At 48.3% G+C, this 26,443-nt stretch overlaps 1 protein-coding gene across 1 annotated transcript in view; it reads right to left on the bottom strand.

Annotated features, from left to right (window-relative positions):
• The window catches only part of LOC144506884 (pleckstrin homology domain-containing family G member 3-like), a 151,016-nt gene that overhangs the window by 15,749 nt on the left and 108,824 nt on the right, over positions 1–26,443 (bottom strand). The window contains exons 4-13 of the mRNA XM_078233240.1: positions 26,138–26,212; positions 23,793–23,943; positions 19,606–19,737; positions 17,192–17,374; positions 16,486–16,578; positions 11,259–11,345; positions 10,165–10,198; positions 7,379–7,480; positions 4,076–4,114; positions 685–695 (exon numbers count right to left, since the gene is read on the bottom strand). Of these exons, the coding sequence (XP_078089366.1) occupies positions 685–695; positions 4,076–4,114; positions 7,379–7,480; positions 10,165–10,198; positions 11,259–11,345; positions 16,486–16,578; positions 17,192–17,374; positions 19,606–19,737; positions 23,793–23,943; positions 26,138–26,212 (907 nt within the window). The remainder of the gene's footprint in view (positions 1–684; positions 696–4,075; positions 4,115–7,378; positions 7,481–10,164; positions 10,199–11,258; positions 11,346–16,485; positions 16,579–17,191; positions 17,375–19,605; positions 19,738–23,792; positions 23,944–26,137; positions 26,213–26,443) is intronic.

Here is a 26,443-nt window from a genome sequence, read left to right as displayed (position 1 = left end):
TGCTAAAAGGGAATAATGGGTTGATGCCACTTGGGAAAGTGCCAACCTGCTGGCCACAGGGTAGGGATACAGTGAGGCATCAATGAGCCTTGTTAGCTGGCTGTAAGGTGCTGGTTCTATGTCCAGGTGGTGACCCATCCTCTGGTCTGTATGAGTAAGAGAGCTTGGTCCCTGCACTACAGGGTGTGGGGTGGAGGTGGGGATGGGAAATGATTTACTCCAGGACATAGATCTTCCAGGCAAACAGTGTTTCCAACAAGCAATCAGGGTCAGGACTGAAGATTGACTCTGCATGGTTATGCAAGGGGCCAGACAAGCTCTGGCTGAACCCCACCCTGTACTCGATTGGGCCGACTACAACCAGAGCCCTCATGGCGATGCTATCTTTAGGTTCAATGTGTCCAAGTTAGGAAGGTGAGGATGCATAAACTAATGACCCACGATCATGGAGACTGTTGGGTAGACAATGGAAATGTGGAGGTTGATGGTGATGTATCCAGGTTGAAGAGTTTGCCAGGCACTCATGAATTCTGGAGCAATCTGGTTAAGAGTCGAACTCTTACTTTTGAAGACATGGAGAAGTGAAGATCATTTCAATTACTGTGGAAATCACCCATTAACAGCGACAGACTCAATAACAAATGACAAGGAGGACAGTTCAATTAAAGGAGGAGTTGTTCTTACCTTTAGAGAGACTGCAGAGTTCGGGGGGTTCGGGTGACCATCATGTCAAAAGGAAGGAGTGCAGGAAATGAGGAAGAGAGAGAGAGAGAGAACGTTAGACATCAAGTATCAGGTGGCCTGCCCAATGAGTGATCACTCTTAAAAAGGCACAACTTTGGATTGTGGGAGGAAACTGGAGCACCCGGAGGAAACCCACGCAGACATGGGAAGAACGTGCAGACTCCACACAGATAGTGACCGAAGCCGGGAATCGAACCTGGGTCCCTTGCGCTGTGAGGTAGCAGTGCTAACCACTGTGCCACCATGCCACCTCCCCGAGAGGGCAACCTATGGGGAGGAAATGGCCTAGTGGTATTATCATTAAATTATTAATCCAGGAAACACAGCAAATGTTCTGTAGACCCGGGTTCGAAAACTGCCACAGCAGATGGTGGAATTTGGATTCAATAAAAAAAAATCTGGAATTAAGAATCTGCTGATGACCATGAAACCATTGTCGATTGTCGGAAAAACCCATCTGGTTCACTAATGTCCTTTAGGGAAGGAAATCTGCCATCCTTACCTGGTCTGGCCGACATGTGACTCCAGAGCCACAGCAATGTGGTTGACTCTCAACTGCCCTCCAAGGGCAACTAGGGACGGGCAATAAATGCTGGCCAGGCAGCAACGCCCATGTCACACAAATGCTTCATCCAAAAACTGGCCCCCTCCACATTGGGATGTTTCTTCAGTGCTACTTTGGATGGCTGGCCTAGATTTTGTGCTGGGGGGTCTCCGGTGTGGGACTTGAGCAAAGTCACTTTGACTTCAACGTTCCTTGGAATCCATCCCGATTCACACCGCTAAACCAGCCTTCCCTGACCCCCGAGTAAAGGGCATGCAAATAAAGAGCAAAGGGGGAAAAATTCAGAATGGAAATAAAATGACTTGAGGGATCAGCCGTGGCTCAGTTGGTGGCTCTCTTGGCTCTTGAGCCCGAGGCCGTGGGATCGAATCCCACTCCAGGGACCTTTGAGCACAAAATCTCGGCTCACCTTTCGACACAGTGCTGAGTGGCTGCTGCACTGTCAGAGGTGACATTTTTTCAGATAAGACTTTCCTTAGGGTAAAAGCTCCCATGACACACTTTCAGTGTGGTGGGGGTGGTGATTAAACCAACATTATTAAAATCTGGTTATTATCACTGCTGTTTTTTATATTCATTCATGGGACATGAGCGTCGCTGGCTGGCCAGCATTTATTGCCCATCCCTAGTTGCCCTTGGAGGGCAGTTGAGAGTCAACCACATTGCTGTGGAGTCACATGTAGGCCAGACCAGGTAAGAATGGCAGATTTCCTTCCCTAAAGGACATTAGTGAACCAGATGGGTTTTTTTGACAATCGACAATGGTTTCACACTCATCAGTAGATTCTTAATTCTAGATATTCTTTATTGAATTCAAATTCCACCACCTGCCGTGGTGGGATTCGAACCCGGGTCCTCAGAACATTAGCTGAGTTTCTGGATTAATAGTCTAGCGATAATACCACTCGGCCATCGCCTCCTGGGGTCCTGCTGTGTACAAATTAGTTGCCATGCCTCCCACATTACAAGTGACTCAACTTCAAAAGTATTTAATTGGCACAGTGGTTAGCACTGCTGCCTCACAGCGCCAGGGCCCCGGGGTAGCACTGCTGCCTCACAGCGCCAGGGCCCCGGGTTAGCACTGCTGCCTCACAGCGCCAGGGCCCCGGGGTAGCACTGCTGCCTCACAGCGCCAGGGCCCCGGGTTAGCACTACTGCCTCACAGCACCAGGTGGCACAGTGGCACAGTGGTTAGCACTACTGCCTCACAGCACCAGGTGGCACAGTGGTTATCACTGCTGCCTCACAGCGCCAGGGACCCAGGTTCAATTCCAGCCTCGGGTCACTGTGAAGTTTGCACATTCTCCCCATGTCTGCGTGGGTTTCCTCCGGGTGCTCCGATTTCCTCCCACAGTCCAAAGGGTTAGGTGGATTGGCCATGGTAAATTGCCCCTTAGTGTATAAATTATGGGATTAGCACGGTAATTACATGGGTTTACGGGGATAGAGCATGGGGGGGGGAATTGTTGTCGGTGCGGGCTCGAATGGTCTCCTTCTGCACTTTACAGATTCTATGAAAGTGCTTTGGTGCGGAGGTTGTGAAAGTTGTTATCTGAATGCCAGCCAGTCTTTCTTTCAGAATCCAACAAGCTCACCCCAGTGTAATGGATAAGTGCCACTCAGGCCCATATCCGCTCATGTGTGCTCCCGCTCCACAACACCCACCCACCAACCCCCCCACCCCCGCAGGCAAATAGCCCATGAGCATTCCCACTGCAGACTGAGTTAACTGAGATGTCGAAGTAACCATTATCCCAGTAATGGACCAACACCTTCCAGGGATGGGGAGGAAGAGGGAAGAACATTATTCAGTGGCAGACACCAATGTTTATTCGTTACAGATTGCTTTTGACCAGCCTCATTTCTCAGGCTTTAATTCATCATGAGCTAATTTTACTAAGAATCTCCCAACACCAGGTTAAAGTCCAACAGGTTTATTTGGAATCACGAGCTTTCGGAGCGCTGCTCCTTCATCAGGTGAGTGGAGAGTTAGTTTCACAAACACGGCATATATCGGCAAAGACACAGTTGCAAGATAATGTTTGGAATGTGAGTCTTCCTCTCATTCCAACCACTGTCTTGCAATTGTGTCTTTGCCTATATATGCCGTGTTTGCGAAACCTATCTCTCCACTCACCTGATGCAGAAGCAGCGCTCCGAAAGCTTGTGATTCCAAATAAACCTGTTGAACTTTAGCCTGGTGTTGGGAGACTTCTTATTGTGTCTACCCCAGTCCAACGCCGGCATCTCCACATCAGAGCTAATTTTAGATCTCAAAATAAAATATCCCTCAAAGTATTGAGGTTGACTAAGATTTAGAGAGGGATTGAGCAAAATCCGGAGATATTGACCGGAACAATATCAGAGTTTAATTATAAGCATGAGCTGCATAGACTAGGTTTGTATTACATTGACTATAAAAACTTACGGAGTGATCTAATCGAGGTATTTATGATGATTAAAGGATTTGATTGGATAGGTAAGACAGAAACTATTTCCTCTGGTGGGGGGGGATACAGAATACAGGGGCAGAATGTTAAAATTAGAACCAGTCCAATTCAGGCAACATCAGGAATCACTTCCCGACTCAAAGGGTGGTGGAAATTCACAGCTCCCTTCCAATCCCGGAAATTCCCACCCAAAGGCAATGGACTTTAAGCCAGTCCATCTAATTTTTCATCCCGCACCCGGGATGATTCGCACTGTAGGCAGGAATGGAAAATTCCGGCCCGGCTATTTATTTTTCTTGGGAATAAATTCACTCACCGCTCTGCACCAGAGATTTTAGGATCTGTTTTGTCGGCTCTGTGAAGGAAGGAGAAAGGAAAAGACAAGGCAATTATTGCCGTACAAATTAACGGGGCCTTAATGCATATGCCTTACATTCCTGTCCCCTGACTTGTGACGATTCCAGTTCAGAGCACTGAGGGGAACAGTTCTTTCATGCTCTCTCAGCTCAGAATTGTGGACATTTTCAGCACAGAGGTTTGTACCAGTCACACGCTTCAGCAGAAACATTCCCAGTCCTACCACCCTGGAGAACTGCACTCTGGCTTCTCACACTGTCCCACCGCTGGTGGTCATGCCTTAGGCTGTCTAGGCCTTCAACTCTGGAATTACTTCCCTAAACCTCTCTGACTCTGTCGTCCAAGTCGCCCCATAAAAGCAACCAATCTTGTGTGACTCCACGTCAAGTCTTCATCATAGAATCCTACAGTGCAGAAGGAGGCCACTCGGCCCGTCAAGTCTGCACCGACAACAATCCCACCCAGGTTCTATCCCCATGACCTCACGCATTTACCCAGCTAATCCCTCTAACCTATGCATCCCGGGACGCTAAGGGGCAATTTAGCATGGCCAATCAACCTAACCCGCACATCTCCGGACTGTGGGAGGAAATCCACGCAAACAAGGGGAGAATGTGCAAACTCCGCACAGACAGCGAAGTGACCCAAACCGGGAATCAAACCCGGGTCACTAGAGCTTTGAGCAGCAGTGCTAACCACTGTGCCATAATGCCACCCTCTTGACGGTTAGCATTCCTCTGAAGCAGCTTGGAATGGTTTGTTACATTAAGGGTGCTATATAAATGCAAGTTGTTATTGTTGTTTACAGTCAGTGGAGTGTCAGCCCCCTTTGCACTTGAAAGTGTCATCTGTTCCTTGTATGCGATGCAGGAAATCAAAGGAAGTCTAATGCTGCCTATCTACATTACAAAATGGCTGAGCTCGACAGTAGGCCTGGGAAACAAGTGAGGAAGCTTTCCTGCCTCTGAGGCGTTGGGATGATTTTCACTCACGGACAGAGCAGGCTTCTGCCAGCATTGGAAATGTTGCTTCTGGAGGCCCTGACCTTTCTGCATTCTGGAAGGCTGGGCCACTTATCTAGGACCGCCTCAGCCTAGATGCCCAGGCCGACTGCCTGAGACTATCCTTGTTTCCTGCTCAGCAAAATGCTGGAGGTCATCAGATAACAACAAGGGTGCTGATAGAGGAGCGACAATTGAATGAGGGATTCCTGCTCCCTAAGCAAGGTCAGTTTAAGGTGGAGATGGTGGCATAGCGGTAATATCCACTGGTCTAGTAATCCAGAGGCCTGAGCTAATGCTTTGGGGGACACGTGTTCAAATCCCACCACAGCATCTGGTGAAATGTAAATTCAATTAATAAAATCTGGAATTGAAAACTAGTCTCAGTGATGGTGACCATGACAACGCTTATTGTCAGAAAAACCCATCTGGTTCACTAATGCCCTTTAGGGAAGGAAATCTGCCATCCTTACCTGGTCTGGCCTGCAGCACGGTGGCACAGTGGTTAGCACTGCTGCCTCACAGCGCCAGGGACCCGGGTTCGATTCCCAGCTTGGGTCGCTGTCTGTTCAGAGTTTGCACATTCTCCCCATATCTGCGTGGGTTTCCACCGGGTGCTCCGGTTTCCTCCCACAGTCCAAAAGGCATGCCGGTTAGGTGTATTGGCCATGCTAAATTCTTCCTCAGTGTACCCGAACAGGTGCCAGAGTGTGGTGACTCGGGGATTTTCACAGTAACTTCACTGCAGTGTTAATGTAAGCCTATTTGTGACATTAACAAATAAACTAAAAACTAAGGTGACTCCAGAGCCACAACGATGTGTTTTACTTTGAACTGCCCTCTGAAATGTCCGAGCAAGCCACTCAGTTCAAGGGCAACTAGGAGGGGCAATAAATGCTGGCTTTGCCCACATACCATGAAAGAATTAAGAATATTTTAAAAACTCACTAGTCTTTAATGATAAATGATGTCAGCACCAATTAAAAGGTAGCAAGGGCCTCCTTCTTAAAAAAAAACATGAAAACAATTCAAAAATGTAAGTTAACAAATCAAATAAAATTTTGATTTTGAGTATTGATGAAGCACTCCAAAGTTCCTCTGATGCCTCCCAGTTGCAGCAGTCTCAAGGACAACCAGGTACAAGTGTATCCGTTGGTGAGAGACGGGCAACGAGGCTGAAAAGTCCTGCCCCTTCCCCTGAATGCATACTGTCAGGATCTGTAATGTCACCTTCACCAGGCTCACTCCCCTCTGCACCGGGTAGCCAGAGATCAGTAGCCTGGGACTCAAGTTTAGTCAGAGACCGAGAAGCAGCCCCTTCAGCCAACGGAAGAAGGGCTGCGACCTCTCACTCTGAAGTAGATATGAAACGAGAACCCCTCCAGGCCACCTGAGAATCTGCTTAACCAGAATGGACAGGCCGGATGGCCTCCTCCTGTGTTTTGACCATTCTATAACCGCCCTGTACAACACTCCCCAAGTCAATTCCCCAAGTCAGTCAAATGGGGCTGGGTTAAGACGGCAGGGGAAGAGGGATATTCCGGCTCCTTGTGTCCATTACTTGGCTTGTCCAGCTCCCAACTGGACCTAGTGGGCGGCATGGTGGCACAGTGGTTAGCGCTGCTGCCTCACAGTGCCTGGGATCAGGGTTCAATTCCAGCCTCGGGTGACTGTCTGTGTGGAGTTTGCACTTTCTCCCCGTGTCTGTGTGGGTTTCCTCTGGGTGCTCCGGTTTCCCCTTTTTTATAAAGTTTTCAGTTTAAAAGTTTATCGACTTTATAAACTTTTATAAATTAGTCACAAGTAGACTTACCACTTCAATGAGGTTACTGTGAAAATCCCCCAGTCGCCACACTCCGGCACCTGTTCGGATACACTGAGGGAGAATTTAGCACGGCCAATGCACTTAACCAGCAGTTTTTCAGACTGTGGAAGGAAACCAGAGCTCCCGGAGGAAACCCACTCAGACACAAGGAGAACATGCAGACTTCACACAGAGACCCAAACCGGGAATTGAACCCAGCTCCCTGGTGCTGTGAGACAGTAGTGCTAACCACTGTGCCACCACCTTGTAGGTGGATTGGTCAGACTAAATTGTCCCTTAGCATCCCAAAATGTGTTCATTAGATGGATTAGCCAAGATAAATGTGTGGGTTACAGGGATAGGGCAGAGGCCTGGATAAGAAACTCTGTCAGAGACTTGGTGCAGACCCGATGGGCCGAATGGCCTCTGCTGCACTGTAGGGATTCGATGAGCTTACCAGACTGCCTGCGGCCCCTGCGGCAGCTCAAGAATTCCTCCATCGGTTGGGTGGGCATGGATTTTTTTGATCGCTCCGGGCTGTACCGGTACTTGGAAGGATCTAGAAGGATCGCAGCAGGAAAAACAATCAATTATTCATCAATGATCGGGGTCATAGCCAATTACAGAGAGGAGGAACAAATACACAATCAATACTGAGGAATAGCTAAATGAGAAATGACTACGGTTCGTCTAGTTTTCCCACCATTTTGTTAGTTGTCTGATTCAATAATAATGACTTTGTTGACTAATCACATTAATTAGTCCAATATAGTTGAGCATGGGTCCATAGTCACCATTTCCTCCCAAGATCCTATCATTACCATATGTCATGTCTTAAATTACTTAAAAACCATATTCCAAAATTTTTTATACGGAAAGAAATCAATCTAACTTGCATTTGAATGCATGAGTGCTAATTGATTTAATTTATTATTGTCACATGTATTGAGATATAGTGAAAGGTATTGTTTCTTGCGCGCTATGCAGACAAAACATACCGCTCATAGAGTACATAGGGGAGAAGGAAAGGAGAGAGTGCAGAATATAGTGTTACAGTCATAGCTAGGGTTTAGAGAAAGATCAGCTTCGTGCAAGGTCTGATGGCAGCAGGGAAGAAGCTGTTCTTGAGTCGGTTGGTACGAGACCTCAGACTTTTGTATCCTTTTCCCGACGAAAGAAGGTGGAAGAGAGAATGTCCGGGGTGCGTGGGGTCCCCTGATTATGCTGGCTGCTTTGCCGAGGCAGCGGGAAGTGTGGACTGCTCTCACCGGAGTCCGTTCCGTAGGTGAAGCACTTACTGAAATACTGGGGGCAATTCTCTGACCTTGGTGTGCCGAGAGTAGATGGCATCGGTCCCGGAGTGCAAGCATGAAAATCTGTTTCGCACCAGGCGAAGAACAGTTTGCCGGGGTGGGTGATGACGGGTCCCAGTGTGTGATTGAAGAACCTTTGCGAAATGGCACCCGAGCGTTCAGAAGCGGCACGATGGCACACTGGTTAACACTGTTACCTCACAGCGCCAGGGATCCGGGTTCAATTTCCGGCTTGGGTCACTGTCTGTGTGGAGACTGCACATTCTCCCCAATTCTGCAAGGGTTTTCTCCGGGTGCTCCGGTTTCCTCCCACAATCCAAAGACGTGTGTGTTAGATGCATTGGCCAAACTAAATTGCCCCTTAGTGTCCTGGGATGCGTAGGTTTGAACAGGGATTAACAGGGTAAGATATGTGGGGTTACGGGATAATGCCTTGGTGAGATTGCTGTCGGTGTAGACTCAATGGGCTGAATGGCCTCCTTCTGCACTGTAGGGTTTCTATGGTATCTATGTTTCTAAGCCAGGCTCACCAGTGTGTTTACGCTCTGCCAACCCCCCCCCCCCCCCATCCCCCACACTGCCCCACCACCTAACTGGAGTGTGGGAGGATTGCAGTGCAGAGCACGCCTGAGAGACCGGCATGAATCACTCCATTATCCTCGCCGTGATGACACTTAGTGTTTTTGGGGAGAATTCCGCCATTGTTTCTGGAGGCTGGTTTGGAATTTTCCAGGCTTCACGTGCGGCCTATCTCCTCTGGGTCGAATGTTCTGAATCAGATGAAACATTATCTGGTCTCGTTGAAACACTGACAACAGGGAACAATTGACTTTTGTGCAGAGTGGCCTTTGAAGAAAGGGTGGGTCGACCGAGGAACCAGGCACTCCATGAGAGCTGTTCCCAGCCTGTTGCATGCAGGCAGCCTATCCATGAGCAATGGTGGGGATTGATACATTCTCGACTCTTTGCCTCACGTTCCCAGTTGAGATGTCGAACAAAATCTCCCTCTACTCCAACCCAACAATTAACCTCAGCCCGATACCCCAATACAAATCCCTCCTTCTGTACTGGTCTGCTCTTCTGAATTTCCACACTAGTTAACATTATAGAATCCCTACTGTGCAGAAGGAGGCCATTCGGCCCATCGAGACTGCACCGACCACAATCCCACCGAGACCCTATCCCCATAACCCCATGCATTTACCCTAGCTGGTCCCCCTGACACTATGGGGCAATTTAGCATGGCCAGTCAACCTAACCCGCACATCTTTCAGACTGTGGGAGGAAACCGGAGCACACAGCGGAAACCCACGCAGACACGGGGAGAACATGCAGACTCCACACAGACAGTGACCCAAGCCGGGAGTTGAACCCGGGTCCCTGGCTCTGTGAGACAGCAGTGCTAACCACTGTGTCACCGTGCTGCCCATCCTTGTGGTTGCTCTGAATGTAATGGACCATGTAGCGTCTAATTTGGGGCAATCTTACACCGGAGACTTTGACCTACTCAGAGTGCTCTAAATCTAATTTCACACCAGGATTCTGACACCCACCCCATCTATCTGGGATACATTCAATTCCATTCCTCAGGAATATCAAAACCCCTCTGGTTCGACTCACAACAGCCTTTCATTTTAGGTGGATAAAGAAAACCTTGATTTCCAAAGAAAACGTTTAAAGCACTGAAGTAATTCATCATTAAAACAGAAAGTGTTGGAAAACCTCAACATCTGTGGAGAGAGGGACAGAGGTAATGTTTTGAGTCCAAGATGAACTGAATAAGAGTCATTTCCAATATGAAGTATTAACTGGCCCTCTCTCCACAGATGCTGCAGACCTGACTATTCCCAGCACTTTCTGTTTTTATTTCAGATTTCCAGCATCCGCACTGTATTAAAGTAATTTATCGGTTTGAGAATGTGTTACTTACAGTAGGAATCCATTTCCAAAATGGCTTCTTTGGCCTGAAAGGAGACAATATGACGTCAACATGTTCAAAGCAAGAGGCAAGGAGAGCGAAAGATATTGAATCAGCGTCACTCACGTCAGACCAAGGGAGGCTGGCATCGTGAGCGACTGCTTATACTTCATATACTATTCACAGGTAACCAGCAACATACAATCCAGGTCATGTGCATCCGTGGTTGAAGGCACTGTTCCAGCAAGATGCCAACAGAGAACAACCCTTCACCCCAACAGTCTGGGCTGGGTTGGGTTAGAGCAGTCTAGATTGGAATGGGTTGGTTAGGATAGAATGGGTTGAATTGGGTTAAATGGAACTGGAGTATCATAGAATCCCTACACTGCAGAAGGAGGCCATTTGGCCCATCGAGCCTGCAGCGACCACAATCTCATCCAGGCCCTGTCGCCGTAAGACTACATGTTTACCCTGCTAAACCCCTGACACTAAGAGTCAATTTTAGCATGGCCAATCCACCTAACTCATATATCTTTGGACACTAAGGGACAATTTAGCATGGCCCACTTACCTAACCCACACATCTTTGAATACTACGGGGCAATTTAGCGTGGCCAATCCACCTAACCTACACATCTTTGGGTACTAAGGGGCAATTTAGCATGGCCAATGCACCTAATCTGTACATTTTGGATTGTGGGAGGAAACTGGAGCACACGGAGGAAACCCCACGTAGACACAGGGAGACGTGCAAACTCCACACAGTCACCCGAGGTTGGAATTGAACCCGGGTCCCAGGCTCTGTGAGGCAGCAGTGCTAACCACTGTGCCACCCTGAATAGGTTGAGATCAAAGCAGTGACTCATAGGTGAAAGGGCAGCTTGCTTATCCACATCAGCATCCATCATCCAGTCCCCATTTCAGCAAGGAAATTCATCCTGAAGGTGTCTGGCTGGGAGCTGGATTGCAAGGCCCAGTTGATGTTAAATACTGGTCATCATAACCATGACGGAGCTGGTATGAAACACTGCCTTCTGATGACTTTGATGGGCCTGGCATTGAGTGCCATGTTATTCAGCTGGGTTATGATTGAAATAGCAACTCACCTTCTGTGGAATAATGGCATGATGATTCTCTAGAATCAGTCTCTTTATGTGATGTGTCCAGAGACGCTTTTCTTCCACTGTCTTTGCCTGTGAGAAACCAGAATGTCACAGTGTCATTGTGATGTGAAGACTGTAATGACCCATGAGGTTGGCCTCTCGGAGTATGAGCTCCCTGATTGAGGCCCATGAGGTTGGCCTCTCGGAGTATGAGTTCCCGGACTGAGGTCATCAACAAAAGATGCCCCTGATTGAGGTCATAATTGCCTGCCCAATCAGGGAGCCTCACCTGTTTATAAATATGGGAATGTCAGGTCCATTGGGACCCTAATCCTGACTTTGCACCTATAGCACTCTGGGAGTGGAATGTAAATAAAGGGAATGTGGTGAAGGGACACCGGCCTCTGAGGAGTTATTTCAGAAACAATGAGGCAGTGGCCTGAGGAGCACTGAAGGAACATTCCAGAACAAGGCGCTACATCATACAAACATTTTTATGAAGGCCAAAGTGAAGGTATGCCTGTTCATAGAATCCTCTACACTGCAGGAGGAGGCCATTTGGCCCATTGAGTCTGCACTGACCACCATCCCATCCAGGTCCTATCCCCATAACCCCATTTACCCTCACTAGTCTCCCTGACATTAAGGGGCAATTAACCATGATCAATCAACCTAACCCGCACGTCTTTGGACTGTGGGAGGAAACCGGAGCACCCGGAGGAAACCCACGCAGACCCGGAGAGAATGTACAAACTCCACACAGACAGTGACCCGAGCCGGGAGTTAAATCCGGGTCCCTGGCACTGTGAGGCAGAAGTGCTAACCCACTGTGCCACCGTGCTACCCTTGTTGCTTAATTAAACTCGTTAAGACAAGGTTTGATCTATTGGAGATCCATCGTCGAAGCCTCCAAGGACACGGTTTTGTGTTGAAGCTCTAAGCCAGTGATTTCAGCACAAATGAAATATTCCGAGAGTGCAGCACTGTCTGTGGCGCCGTTTCTTTGGATAAGAGGTTAGACCACACAGACATGGGGAGAACGTGCAAACTCCACTCAGTCACCCACCCCAGATTGGAATTGAGCCTGGGTCCCTGGCGCTGTGAGGCAGCAGTGCCAATCACAGTGCCACCATGCCACCCCCTCAAGAGATTGTAAAAAATCTCACCACACTACTTTGAAGAAAGGGGTTCCTCTGAAGTCTGGACAATATTTATCCCTTAACCAACATCACTAAGGGCACATTATTTGGAGATGGTTTGCAATAACGTTCCCCGAGTCAGTTTTGAGTCTGTTACTCTTTTCAATTTTTGACACAGGCCCTAGGGCTTGATTTTCACCATCGAGGCGGGAAGCTCGAGTTGGGAAATTTCCTGACTCAGCAGACCCATCTTCTATAAATGCACACCGCCATCCCCCCCCCCCCCCCCACCGTCAGGCCGGCCATGGAGGTTTTCAAGGAGGCGGTGAGTTGTGAAAGCAAACATTCCACTTGCAGCTTTGAAAACAGATGTCTGGTGAGTCATGGAGCTCCCACTTTAAGTTGTATCTTTATTTTATATTGGTTGGGTTCTCCCGCAGTCGCTGCAGGAATCCAGTGACTGCCACCAGGACCTTCCAGTCCCAACAAAGTCTCTGGGCTTTCACACGTTTTGCTCACCCTGCTGCCGGGTAACACGCCGCAGGTGGTCAACTTTGGCGGGACTGGAAGATCTCGCCGATGGAAAAGGCTGGAAAACCCCACCCATGGTCTCTCCAACTTCATAGAATAAAATCAAAGAATCCCTACAGTGCAAAAGGAGGCCATTCAACCCATCGAGTCTGCACCAACCACAATACCATAACCCCATGCATTTACCCTGCTAATCCCCCGACACTAGGGTCAATTTAGCATGGCCAATCAACCTAACCAGCACATCTTGGACTGTGAGAGGAAACCGGAGCACCCGGAGGAAACCCACACAGACACAGGGAAACCCACACAGACAGTGACCTGAGGCTGGAATTGAACCTGGGACCTAGTGCTGTAAGGCAGCAGTGCTAACCACTGTGCCACCGTGCCTACCGACCAAGTTCTCCCTACCAAGATGAATAACTTGACATTTCTCTGCATCGACCTGTCGAAACCTGTTGGACTTTAACCTGGTGTTGTTAAACTTCTTACTGTGTTTACCCCAGTCCAACGCCGGCATCTCCACATCATCGATCTATCCACACATTCCACTAACTTGACTATGTCCTTTTGAAGTTCTACAGTCTCTTCGCATTTCATAATGCTTCCAAGTTTTGTATCAGCTGCAATATTTGAAAGTTGTGCCCGGTACAGCAAGGCCTAGATTATTAATTAATATATGTTCAGAAAAGCAAGGGTCCCAACACTAGCCCCTGCGGAATTTCGCTATCAACCTTCCTTCAGCCTGAAAAATATCCACTAATCCTATTCTGATCACTCTGCCAATTTTGCATCTGTCCCTCTTATTCCATGATCTATAACATTGGTCACAAGTCTGTTTTGTGGCATCTGTATTGAATGTCTTTCAGAAGGCCATGTGTATCACATCAACTGCACTGCCCTCAACAACCCTCTCTGTTACCTTTTCAAAAAGCTCTAGCAAGTTACTTAAACGTTTGCAGGCTTTCCCTAATTAGCCCACATTTGTCCACATGACGATTAATTCTGTCCCAAATCATTGTTTCTAGAAGTTTCCCCACCGAGATTAGACTGACTGGCCTGTAGTTGCTGGGCTTATCTTTACACCCTTTTTTTCTGGATAAGGGTGTGACATTTGCAATTCCTCAGTCCTCTGGCACTGCCCCGGAGTCTCAGAAAGACTGAAACATTATAGCCACTGCCTCCGCAGTTTCCAGTGCATTTCCTTTGTGTGAAGAAATGCTTCACCCCTGAAATGCCAAGCTTTAATTTTAAGGTCATGTCCCCCTGTTCTCGATTCCCCAACTAAATAATAAGGGTGACATGGTGGCACAGTGGTTAGCACTGCTGCCTCATACTGCCAAGGACACGGGTTCAATTGCGGCCTCGGGTGACTGTGCGGAGTTTACACATTCTCCCAGTTTCTGCATTGGTTTCCCCCGGATGCTCCAGTTTCCTTCCACACTCCAAAGATGTGTGGGTTAGGTTTATTGGCTGTGCTAAATTGCCCCTTAGTGTCCCAAGATGTGTAGGTTAGAGGGATTAGCAGGGTAAATACGTGGGGTTACAGGGATAGGGTCTGGGTGGGATTGTTGTCGGTGCAGGCTAGATGGGCCAAATGGCCTCCTTCTGCACTGTAAGGATTCTATGATTCTGTGATAAAGAATTGGTTCCTCACCTATTTAGCCTATCATCTCCTTCATCAATAGATTTGATTTGATTTATTATTGTCACATGTATTAGCATACAGTGAAGAGTATTGTTTCTTGCACGCTATACAGACAAAACATACCGCTCATAGAGTACATAGGGGAGAAGGAAAGGAGAGAGTGCAGAATGTATTGTTACAATCCTACTAGGGTGTAGATGAAGATTAATCTAATACAAGGTAGGCCCATTCAAACATCTGATGGCAGCAGGGAAGAAGCTATTTTTTTTATTCATTCATGGGACATGGGCATCGCTGGCTGGGCCAGCATTTATTGCCCATTCCTAGTTGCCCAAGGGTAGTTGAGAGTCAACCACATTGCTGTGGCTCTGGAGTCACATGTAGGCCAGACCAGGTAAGGACAGCAGATTTCCTTCCCTAAAGGACATTACTGAGCCAGATGGGGTTTTCCGACAATCGACAATGGTTTCATGGTAATCAGTAGATTCTTAATTCCAGATATCTTTTATTGAATTCAAATTCCAGCATCTGCCCTGGCGGGATTTGAACCCGGGTCCCCAGAACATTAGCTGAGTTTCTGGATTAATAGTCTAGTGATAATACCACTATCGCCTTCTTGAATCGGTTGGTATGTGACCTCAGACTTTTGTATCTTTTTCCTGATGGAAGAAGGTGGAAGAGAGTATGTCCGGGGTGCATGAGGTCCTTAATTATGCTGGCTACTTTGCTGAGGCAGTGGGAAGTGTAGACAGAGTCAATGGATGGGAGGCTGGTTTGCGTGATGGACTGGGCTTTGCTCACGACACTTTGTAATTTCTTGCGGTCTTGGGCAGAGCAGGAGCTATACCAAGCTGTGATACAACCAGAAAGAATGCTTTCTATGGTGCATCTGTAAATGTTGATGAGAGTCTTAGCGGACATGCCAAATCTCCTTCATCTCCTGAGTTTAGTCGGAATTCTCAGGTCTCTCACATCTCCCTACCTGACCAGGCGTGAACAGAGAATTTGATATCATAGAAATCATAGAAACCCTACAGTACAGAAAGAGGCCATTCGGCCCATCGAGTCTGCACCGACCACAATCCCACCCAGGCCCTATCCCCATATCCCTACATATTTTACCCACTAATCCCTCTAACCTACACATCTCAGGACACTAAGGGGCAATTTTAGCATGGCCAATCAACCTAACCCGCACATCTTTGGAATGTGGGAGGAAACCGGAGCACCCGGAGGAAACCCACGCAGACACGAGGAGAATGTGCAAACTCCACACAGACAGTGACCTAAGCCGGGAATCGAACCCAGGTCCCTGGAGCTGTGAAGCAGCAGTGCTAACCACTGTGCTACTGTGCCGCCCCATTTGGTGCTCAGCCAACTCCCCATTCACAGCAGCGGGACTGGAGAATCCCAGCTACGGTGAGGTTGGAGAATTCCGGCCTTAATCTTTGATACTCGAGGTAATATAAGCCCTATAATTCAAACCTTGCTCAGCCTGGACTGCTTGGATGGGCACCGGATGATGGTATCTCCACCCTCCTGGGAGGAAGGGAAGAGGGAGACCAGTGCAGTGTAAATAGTGAGTTTATTTTCTCCCAAAACTTGTACCACTATACCCAAAGTTCTTGGAAAACATTTTGCCCTCAGGGAAACGTCACTTTTTACAGCTATTGGTGCCAAGAATGGAAAAACATTCTGGGAAAGAGGAAAAACGAACAGATCCAACTTGGCATTGAGCTCATTGGCACAAAGTGGTATCGAGGAAAAACTATCTCCACCATCTCAGCAGGAAACGGGGAGGAAACAGATGTAAATAAGGGAAATTTCCAGTGTAAACACAGCAGAGGTTACAGGGCGGGTTAAGGAAGTTGAGTGTGATGCTATCGCTGTTAAAACATTGCTTTTCTCTTACCTGGACAGTGTGCTGCTGTTTTGGATTCTTGTAATGAGACAGTCCAAAGCACAGCGAGTCCCTTGTGCTTTCGATAAGCATGAGTGCCGAGCACTGTTAGAGAGAGAGAGGGGGACAAAGAGAAACCCATTACAATCCAATCTGGACAATCAGATTTCCTCCTTAACAAAGACCAGTCTTACTAAACACCAGCACCCACTCCAGAACACACTCTGATAGGGTAGGGGAGAGAGGTGATTGGAAGACCGGCCAGTCTCTTGTTGGCTGATTCAAACCAGGCAACTGGGAAGGAGCCCCATTACTGAGCAAAATGGCAGCCTGAGACAACCATTGCTGTCAGCTGCAGCTAGTTGTCTTTGCTATCAGAGGCAATTAGAGATGCTCCTCTCATCAGCAGGGCTTGGGGCACCTCCTGAACCAGCACAGGGGGTGGCACAGCACAGCACCAATGGTGATCCTCTACCCAGGTATCCATCATTTCACATCTCAGCAATTTAATAAGATTCCAGTCTGTAACTCACTCCCAGGTATCCATTATTCTACATATAAACCATCAGAACCCCTCGATTAGGTTCCAGTCTGTAACTCACTCCCGGGTATCCAATGTTCTATATATAAACCATCAGAACCCCTCGATTAGATTCCAGTTTGATATATCTCAAGGTATCTTTAATTCCATGAATTAATCTGTAAATGTGTCAGGTACCATGATGTGGGTCTTGTAGATAAAGTGCTCTCCTCTTTTCTTGGCTAGCATTAGAACCTTGTCAAACAGAAATAAAGTGCGTTCGTTTTTGGCCCGGTGAATCCGGAATGTTCCTTCTAGGACCAACTCTCCGTACGTTGTGAGGTCTGGCCCACTCCAGTTTATCAGCAAGCTTTGTACCTCCTGGGAAGGCAAACACGAACATCAGTTTCTTCTTAAACATCCATCACCCATACAGAACATTGAACATTGTTCAATCGCAATACAGGTGTAAATTCTTTCCCCATCCTGTTTAACCCTCTTCCTGCAATCCTACCCCTACATTTCAGTCAGTAAAACAGGGTGCTGAGGGAGAGGGGTTACTGAGTGACAGTGTGAGGGAGCTGGATTAACTTCAGTAGAGATACAGTCAGTAACACAGGGTGCTGGGGGGGAGAGGGGTTACTGAGTGACAGTGTGAGGGAGCTGGATTAACTTCAGTAGAGATACAGTCAGTAACACAGGGTGCTGGGGGGGAGAGGGGTTACTGAGTGACAGTGTGAGGGAGCTGGATTAACATCAGTAGAGATACAGTCAGTAACACAGGGTGCTGGGGGTGGAGGGGTTACTGAGTGACAGTGTGAGGGAGCTGGATTAACATCAGTAGAGATACAGTCAGTAACACAGGGTGCTGGGGGTGGAGGGGTTACTGAGTGACAGTGTGAGGGAGCTGGATTAACATCAGTAGAGATACAGTCAGTAACACAGGGTGCTGGGGGTGGAGGGGTTACTGAGTGACAGTGTGAGGGAGCTGGATTAACATCAGTAGAGATACAGTCAGTAACACAGGGTGCTGGGGGTGGAGGGGTTACTGAGTGACAGTGTGAGGGAGCTGGATTAACATCAGTAGAGATACAGTCAGTAACACAAGGTGCTGGGGGAGAGGGGTTACCGAGTGACAGTGTGAGGGAGCTGGATTAACATCAGTAGAGATACAGTCAGTAACACAGGGTGCTGGGGGTGGAGGGGTTACTGAGTGACAGTGTGAGGGAGCTGGATTAACATCAGTAGAGATACAGTCAGTAACACAGGGTGCTGGGGGTGGAGGGGTTACTGAGTGACAGTGTGAGGGAGCTGGATTAACATCAGTAGAGATACAGTCAGTAACACAAGGTGCTGGGGGAGAGGGGTTACCGAGTGACAGTGTGAGGGAGCTGGATTAACATCAGTAGAGATACAGTCAGTAACACAAGGTGCTGGGGGAGAGGGGTTACTGAGTGACAGTGTGAGGGAGCTGGATTAACATCAGTAGAGATACAGTCAGTAACACAAGGTGCTGGGGGAGAGGGGTTAGAACATAGAAAAGCTACTGCACAAACAGGCCCTTCGGCCCACAAGTTGCGCCGAACATGTCCCTAAGTACCAGGCTTACCTATAACCCTCTATCTTACTAACTTCCATGAACTTATCCAAAAGTCTCTTAAAAGACCCTATCGAATCCGCCTCCACCACCACTACCGGCAGCCGATTCCACGCACCCACCACCCTCTCAGTGAGGGGGGCCACGCGGGGGAGGGTGGGGGGCCACGCGGGGGAGGGCGGGGGGCCACGTGGGGAATGCGGGGGGCCAACGCGGGGGAGGGCGAGGGGCCAACGTGGGGGAGGGCGAGGGGCCAACGTGGGGGAGGGCGAGGGGCCAACGTGGGGGAGGGCGAGGGGCCAACGTGGGGGAGGGCGAGGGGCCAACGTGGGGTAGCCAACGCGGGGGAGGGCGGGGGGGCCACGGGGCCTGGCTACGCGGGGGAGCGTGGGGCGACATGAGGGCGGCGTGGGGCGGCATCATGAGGGCATGGGGATACATGAGGGCGTGGGGATACATGAGGGCGTGGGGATACATGAGGGCGTGGGGATACATGAGGGCGTGGGGATACATGAGGGCGTGGGGATACATGAGGGCGTGGGGATACATGAGGGCGTGGGGATACATGAGGGCGTGGGGCTACATGGGGGGGCGTGGGACTTTATGAGGAGGGCGTGGGGCGATGATGAGGGGGGTGTGGGTATATATGGGGGGGGGGGGGCCTGGGGATATATGGGGCGGCATGAGGTGAGTTTGATGTGAAGGCTTGAACGCCTGACAATCCTAGTTCCAATTGGCTGGTTTCGCAGTTATCGGAGACAGCGCCGTCTAGCCTGTAGGCCTCGTCATCCCTCCCGCCTCCACTGCAGCCTCTGGAGGCAGTGGGCTTGACCCCAACCTGCCCCCACCCACCCACAACGAAAATATGGTGGGTCCGGGCATCTCCTTCACTGGCCTGCAATCAGTAACATGGGCGGTGGGGAGTCAAGTGGTTCTAGTGACAGCAGAGGTCGCTGAAACAATTGTGATTGGGGGGTCTCTGTGCAGGAAGGCCCATAGCGAAGATGGTGCATACCTGTAACCGTATAGCATGCTCATGTTTCCTCTTCATGTCATTGATGTACCAGGCCACACCTGTCATGGTGTCGATGGCTTCTTCAATCACCTCATAACCCTCCTGACTGGTGTCAAAGTGCTTCGCTATTTCCTTTAAGGCAGAAAGATAGGAATGTAGCTGTATAAAGTTTCAGTTTATTTATTCGTGTCACAAGTAGGCTTACATTAACACTGCAATGAAGTTACTGTGAAAATCCCCTAGTCGCCACACTCCGGTGCCTATTCGGGTACACTGAGGGAGAATTTAGCATGGCCAATCCATCTAACCAGCATGCCTTTCAGACTGTGGGAGGAAACCAGATCACCCGGAGAAAGCCCACGCAGACATGGGAAGAACGTGCAAACTCCACACAGTCACCCAAGGCTGGAATTAAACCTGGGTCCCTGGCGCTGTGAGGCAGCAGTGCTAACCACTGTGCCGACCTTAGTTCAACATCTCATCCAAAAGGCAGAAGTACTGCACTCCCTCAGTGCTGCACAGTAATGTCGGCTGACAGTCTCACGTCCTGGGGTCGGAATTTAACTCACAACCTTCTGACTCGGCGATGAGAGAGCTACCAACTGAGCTACAGCTGACACTATCAAGGACACTGCAACTTCTGATAATTTCATCTATTTTAGCCCAATATCGCTCGGTACAATTTTAAGTCTTTTTTGTTTCACAGCCCCCATTATTCCTTTTCAAATAAATGATTGAAAAAAAACAGGGTGCAGTTTATCCCTTTATACTGTTTTTTGTCCAATCGTGGCACAATGGTTAGCACTGCTGCCTCACAGCTCCAAGGACCTGGGTTCGATTCCCTGCTTGGTTCACTGTCTGTGTGGAGTTTGCGCTTCCTCTCGGTGTCTGCGTGGGTTTCGTCTGGGTTCTCCGGTTTCCTCCCACAGTCCAAAGATGTGCGGGTTAGGTTGATTGACCATGTTAAATTGCCCCTTAGTGTCCCGGGATATGTAGGTTGGAGGGATTAGCGGGGTAAATGTGTTAGGTTGTGGGGATAGGGCCTGGGGTGAGATTGTTGTCAGTGCAAACTTGAAGGGCCAAATGGCCTCCTTCTGCACTGTAGGGTTTCTATGATTCTATGATCTCCCTTTCAGCCGATCCACCAGCCTGGAAGTGAAGGGAGACATTCCTCAAATTTTTCCATCAGATTCCAGACATAGCAATTTTATACATTTGCAACGTGTCCCCATTCTGCAATCATAGTTTAAGTTCAATAAACCTCTTACATCTACAATATCTCTATGTTTCAACACTTTAAGCAGCTGGATCATGCACTTGCAGTTATGAGGAGAATGTTGCCTGACTTTTAAAACCACAACTTCCAGTAAACAGCTCACATCTCTCTACCAAGTGTGACTGTACAGAGCAAAGGTCGAACCTGATATTGCACCCACCCTGTTCATTGTATCAACTTGTTTCAAATTATATTTTGATTTAGTTTATTATTGTCACATGTACTGGTATACAGTGAAAAGTGTTGTTTCTTGCAAGTTATACAGACAAAGCATACTGTTAATAGAGAAGAAAAGGAGAGACTGCAGAATGTAGTGTTACAGTCATAGCTAAGGTGTAGAGAAAGATCAACTTAGTGCGAGGTAGGTCCATTCAAAAGTCTGACAGCAGCAGGGAAGAAGCTGTTCTTGAGTCGGTTGGTACGTGACCTCTGACTTCCGTCTTTTTCTCGACGGAAGAAAGTGGAAGAGAGAATGTCCGGGGTGCGTGGGGTCCTCGATTATGCTGGCTGCTTTTCCGAGGCAGCAGGAAATTTAGATGGAGTCAGTGGATGGGAGGCTGGTTTGTGTGATGGGGTTTGTTCACGACCCTTTGTAGTTTCTTGCGGTCTTGAGCAGAACAGTAGCCAGACCAAGCTGTGATACATCAGGAAAGGATGCTTTCTATGGTGCATCTGTAAAAGTTGGACAGAGTTGTAGCTGACATGCTGAATTTTCTTTGCCTTCCGAGAAAGTTGGTGGGCTTATGTAGGTAATAGGGATTCAATAGTGTCCCTTAAAAGGGGACAAGCAAACTGCAGTTGCTGGGTGTGCACCTCTGTAAATAAACGCTTAGAAAATTGTGTCAACATTGGCTCTCGTTCCATCGTTCACCAACCAGCTTTCTGGAATCAGCCTCGAATATATTCAATCGATAAAGCTGGGTAGATTTTTATCGCCAAAGGAGTTGAGGATAATGGGGGCAGTGGAAACAACCTGATTTGCATCAATTTGAAAGCATTATAATGTACCCAGAGAGGTTAAAGTCGCACCTTCACACTTCATTGAACCGCAAAAAACTACAAAAGGTCGTGAATGTAGCCAATCCTTCATGCAAACCAGCCACTCCCACTGACTCTGTCTACACTTCCCGCTGCCTCGGCAAAGCAGCCAGCATAATTAAGGACTCCACGCACCCCGGACATTCTCTCTTCCACCTTCTTCCGTCGGGAAAAAGATACAAAAGTCTGAGGTCACGTACCAACCGACTCAAGAACAGCTTCTTCCCTGCTGCCATCAGACTTTTGAATGGATCTACCTCACATTAAGTTGATCTTGAGTCCAAAGATGTGCGGGTTAGGTTGATTGGCCAGGTTAAAATTGCCCCTGAGATGCGTAGGTTAGAGGGATTAGCGGGTAAATATGTGGGGGTAGGGCCTGGGTGGGATTGTGGTCGGTGCAGACTCGATGGGCCGAATGGCCTCCTTCTGCACTGTAGGGTTTCTATGATCTTTCTCTAAACCCTCGCTATGACTGTAACATTATATTCTGCAATCTCTCCTTTCCTTCTCTATGAACGGTATTTTTTTGTCCCAGCAAGAAACAATACTTTTCACCGTATACTAATACATATGACACTAATAAATCAAATCAAATCAAATATTCCCACTCACCAGCATTATGTCACATGGACGCGAATCACTACTGGTTTTTAAAAACTGGAACCAGGCGCCATGACCTCCAAGTGGGTGGAAGGAGGTGAATTCCCTTCTTAACCTAGCATTAGGGTGTCCGAGGGGGCAGAGCCCGTTGCCCAACTTTGACGGGGAGGGGGGTGGTTCAAGGGTGTTGGGGGCTTGGTATGTAGGGGTTGGGAGTGGAGGGCAATGGTTAAGAATGAATGGAGCGGCTGCCCTCGCTTCTTGCTTCACAGCACATTGTCTAAGAGCTCAAGAAGCAACCGCCCCCCCCCCCCCCCCCCCTCATGACGGTGGTAACTCCTCCGTGACCATCGGAGGTGGGTTGCACAAAACCTTCATCCTCAGAGTGCTGGGTCTGGGGAGTCTATGGGCGGCATTTTACCGCCTTGCTCGGGTGAGACCAGAAATTCCCACCTGAGGTCAAAGGAGATTTCAGTTGTCTGACCCTCGCCCATTCGATTCCGTGGCGGGCCAGGCGGTCGGGTTCCGGCCCTGGTGTCTGCTGATCAGTGTATGTAGGAGGACGTGGCGACTCGCAGTGAGGCGAGCTCTGTGAAGCTCCTCCGCTTTTGATTGTGTCTGACTCCTGTCCGTCAGTCACTAACACGCCGAGTCCCCCGGCTCACATCTGAGTGGGTCTCGACCCGAGATCCCTTTGTCGTATAGACGTGGATTAGTGATGAGGGTCCAGGACTTACTGATCAATGCCCAAGTCCTTTCAGGAATTATGTTATTTTCACTTTGATCGGGCCAAACTGTAAGCCTGGCATCAAAGGCCTGTGAGAAGAGCAGTGTCCAGATGGGGAGAAGGTTCATAGAAATCATAGAAACCCTACAGTGCAGAAGGAGGCCATTTGGCCCATCGAGTCTGCACTGCCCACAATCCCACCCAGGCCATACCCCCACATATTTACCCACTAATCCCTCTAACCTGTACATCTCAGGGGCAATTTTTAACCTGGCCAATCAACCTAGCCCGCACATCTTTGGACTGTGGGAGGAAACCGGAGCACCCGGAGGAAACCCACGCAGACACGAGGAGAATGTGCAAACTCCACACAGACAGTGACCCAAGCCGGGAATCGAACCCAGGTCCCTGGAGCTGTGAAGCAGCAGTGCTCACCACTGTGCTACCGTGCCGCCCCATTGGGAGGAGGGTCAATGGCACGGAGACCTGAGCGCATACAAAGAGTTCCAGGATTGCTCTCCTATTGATCAATATTGACTGTCTTACCTGCAGCAGGAGATGGTACTTGAGGATCCTCTGGACTGGTTTCAGCAGGTAGGAGCCCAGTGGGAGGTTACGCTTCAGAGTGGACTGGCGCTCCCTGAAGAATTTGGCCAGGACCTTGTTCCTCATGCATTCAGTCAGCGCCGCCACAGAGCTGTGTGATGTTAGCGAGAGTGAAGAAAGTTACCTCCAATTGCAACGGGATCTTGATCAATTGGGCCAGTGGGCTGACGAATGGCAGATGGAGTTTAATTTAGACAAATGCGAGGTGATGCATTTTGGTAGACTGAACCAGGGCAGGACTTACTCAGTTAATGGTAGGGCGTTGGGGAGAGTTACAGAACAAAAAGATCTAGGGGTACATGTTCATAGCTCCTTGAAAGTGGAGTCACAGGTGGACAGAGTGGTGAAGAAGGCATTCGGCATGCTTGGTTTCATTGGTCAGAACATTAAATACAGGAGTTGGGACGTCTTGTTGAAATTGTACAAGACATTGGAATACTGTGTGCAATTCTGGTCACCCTATTATAGAAAGGATATTATTAAATTAGAAAGAGTGAAGAAAAGATTTACTAGGATGCTACTGGGACTTGATGGATTGGGTTATAAGGAGAGGCTGGATAGACTGGGTCTTTTTTCTCTGGATTGTAGGAGGCTGAGGGGTGACCTTATAGAGGTCTATGGAATAATGAGGGGCATAGACAAGGTAGATAGTTAATATCTTTTCCAAAGGTAGGGGAGTCTAAAACTAGAGGGCATAGGTTTAAGATGAGAGGGGAGAGATACAAAAGTGTCCAGAGGGGCAATTTTTTTCACACAGAGGGTGGTGAGTGTCTGGAACAAGCTGCCAGAGGAAGTAGTAGAGGCGGGTACAATTTTATCTTTTAAAAAGCATTTGGATAGTTACATGGGTAAGATGGGTATAGAGGGATATGGGCCAAATGCGGGCAATTGGGATTAGTTTAGGGTTTTTTTTAAAAAAAGGTGGCATGGACAAGTTGGGCCGAAGGGCCTGTTTCCATGCTGTAAACCTCTTTGACTCTATGAGAGAGAGAGATGCTTGAATCAGGGAGAAGGGAAATGGAGTGAACAGTGAAGAGGACAGCAGCAGACTTCAGGAGAACGCAGGGATTGGTGAAACGGGAAGTCTAATGGAGCGTAGTGCGAATCATACAACAAAACGAGGGAGCCATTTGGCACCATGCTATGCACTGCCAATCCTCATGTATTTATCCAATTGCCTTTTGTCAGTTACTATTAAATTTTCTTTAACTGTCTTATGAGGCAGCGCATTCCAGATCATAACGCGACATATTAGATAAAAAAATCTCCTGATCTCGCCCGTTTCAGCTGTGTCCTTTGTCTGCAGCTGTGTTCTTTACTGACCCTCCTGCCAGTGGAAACAGTTTCTTCTTACTTGATCCCCATAATTTTGAACCCCTCTCTCTCTCCCCCCATTAAATCTCTTCTCAATCTTAATAAAAGCAAATGACTGCAGATGCTGGAATCTGAAACCAAAAGAGAAAATGCTGGAAAATCTCAGCAGGTCTGGCAGCATCTGTAAGGAGAGAAAAGAGCTGACGTTTCGAGTCCAGATGACCCTTTGTCAAAGCTAAAAGGCAGAGAAAGTGGGAGATATTTAAACTGTAGAGCGAAGGAATGAAAGATGAGTCATAGGCACAAAACCAAGGGGAAAGGCTGCTAATGGCAGCCCATAGAGAGAATAGAATGTATGAATGGCCAAACGGCAGAGAAGCTGAAATCAGAGGGTAAATTGTGACAGATGAAGATGTGGGGGGAGGGGGGAGATGGGTGGGAGAGACGTAAAATTGAGAAAAGGGGGAAAAAGGAAAGCAAAGGGGGAGAAAAGGTAAGGAAAGGTGGGATAAAATAGGGGGAAAGAGTCGGGGGGGGGAGAAAAATAAAGACAATAAAGAAATAAAAAGTAGAGAAAAATAAAATAGAATGATGGTGGGGTAGAGCTAATCATTTGAAGTTATTGAATTCAATGTTGAGACCTTGACGTTGATAGCTCTATCAGTATATGAATGATTAAACATTTTCGATTACTCATTATGAAATATTCGATGTGTATTAAATGTATTTAATCTTATTCATGGGGTCACGGTCACTGAACAAGACTAATTTCAACCTTGCGGCCTACTGAGATGGAGGAGTGCCACTCGTGCGGCCCACTCACCAGCCTAGGTTGTCCATCTCTGCCATTACTGGTGAGCGTGACTTGTCTTGTGTACTGGAGCCACTGATTAATGGGCCCTTGCACTTCACCCCAGTACATGTATTGCTAAACATGCAAACAAAACTGTTAGTTTGAACAGATTACTTACTTGGGATAGTTAGTACAGTATTGAGTGTAGATATCAAAATCCTGACTCTGCAAGAGAGAACAGAAGTGTTTGTGACTTAAGGGGGTGAACAGTACAGAATCTTAACAGGTGACACCCGACCCCCGGCCTGACATCCCTACGTACCTAACTCACCTGTGGTCATGGTGAGAGCTGGCCCACTTTCGGTACTGAGCAATGAATGGCCACAGGCTGCTCTTATATGAGAGGGCCACTATAGACAACTACCCCACATCCAATCACGCCCAGGTTCAGGAACCTTGTCCCTCAGCTAGGAGCTCCTCAGAC

Source organism: Mustelus asterias, chromosome 18, assembly GCF_964213995.1.
Source record: "Mustelus asterias chromosome 18, sMusAst1.hap1.1, whole genome shotgun sequence".
Taxonomy (NCBI): domain Eukaryota; kingdom Metazoa; phylum Chordata; class Chondrichthyes; order Carcharhiniformes; family Triakidae; genus Mustelus; species Mustelus asterias.
This window is presented reverse-complemented; position numbering and strand designations above follow the sequence as displayed.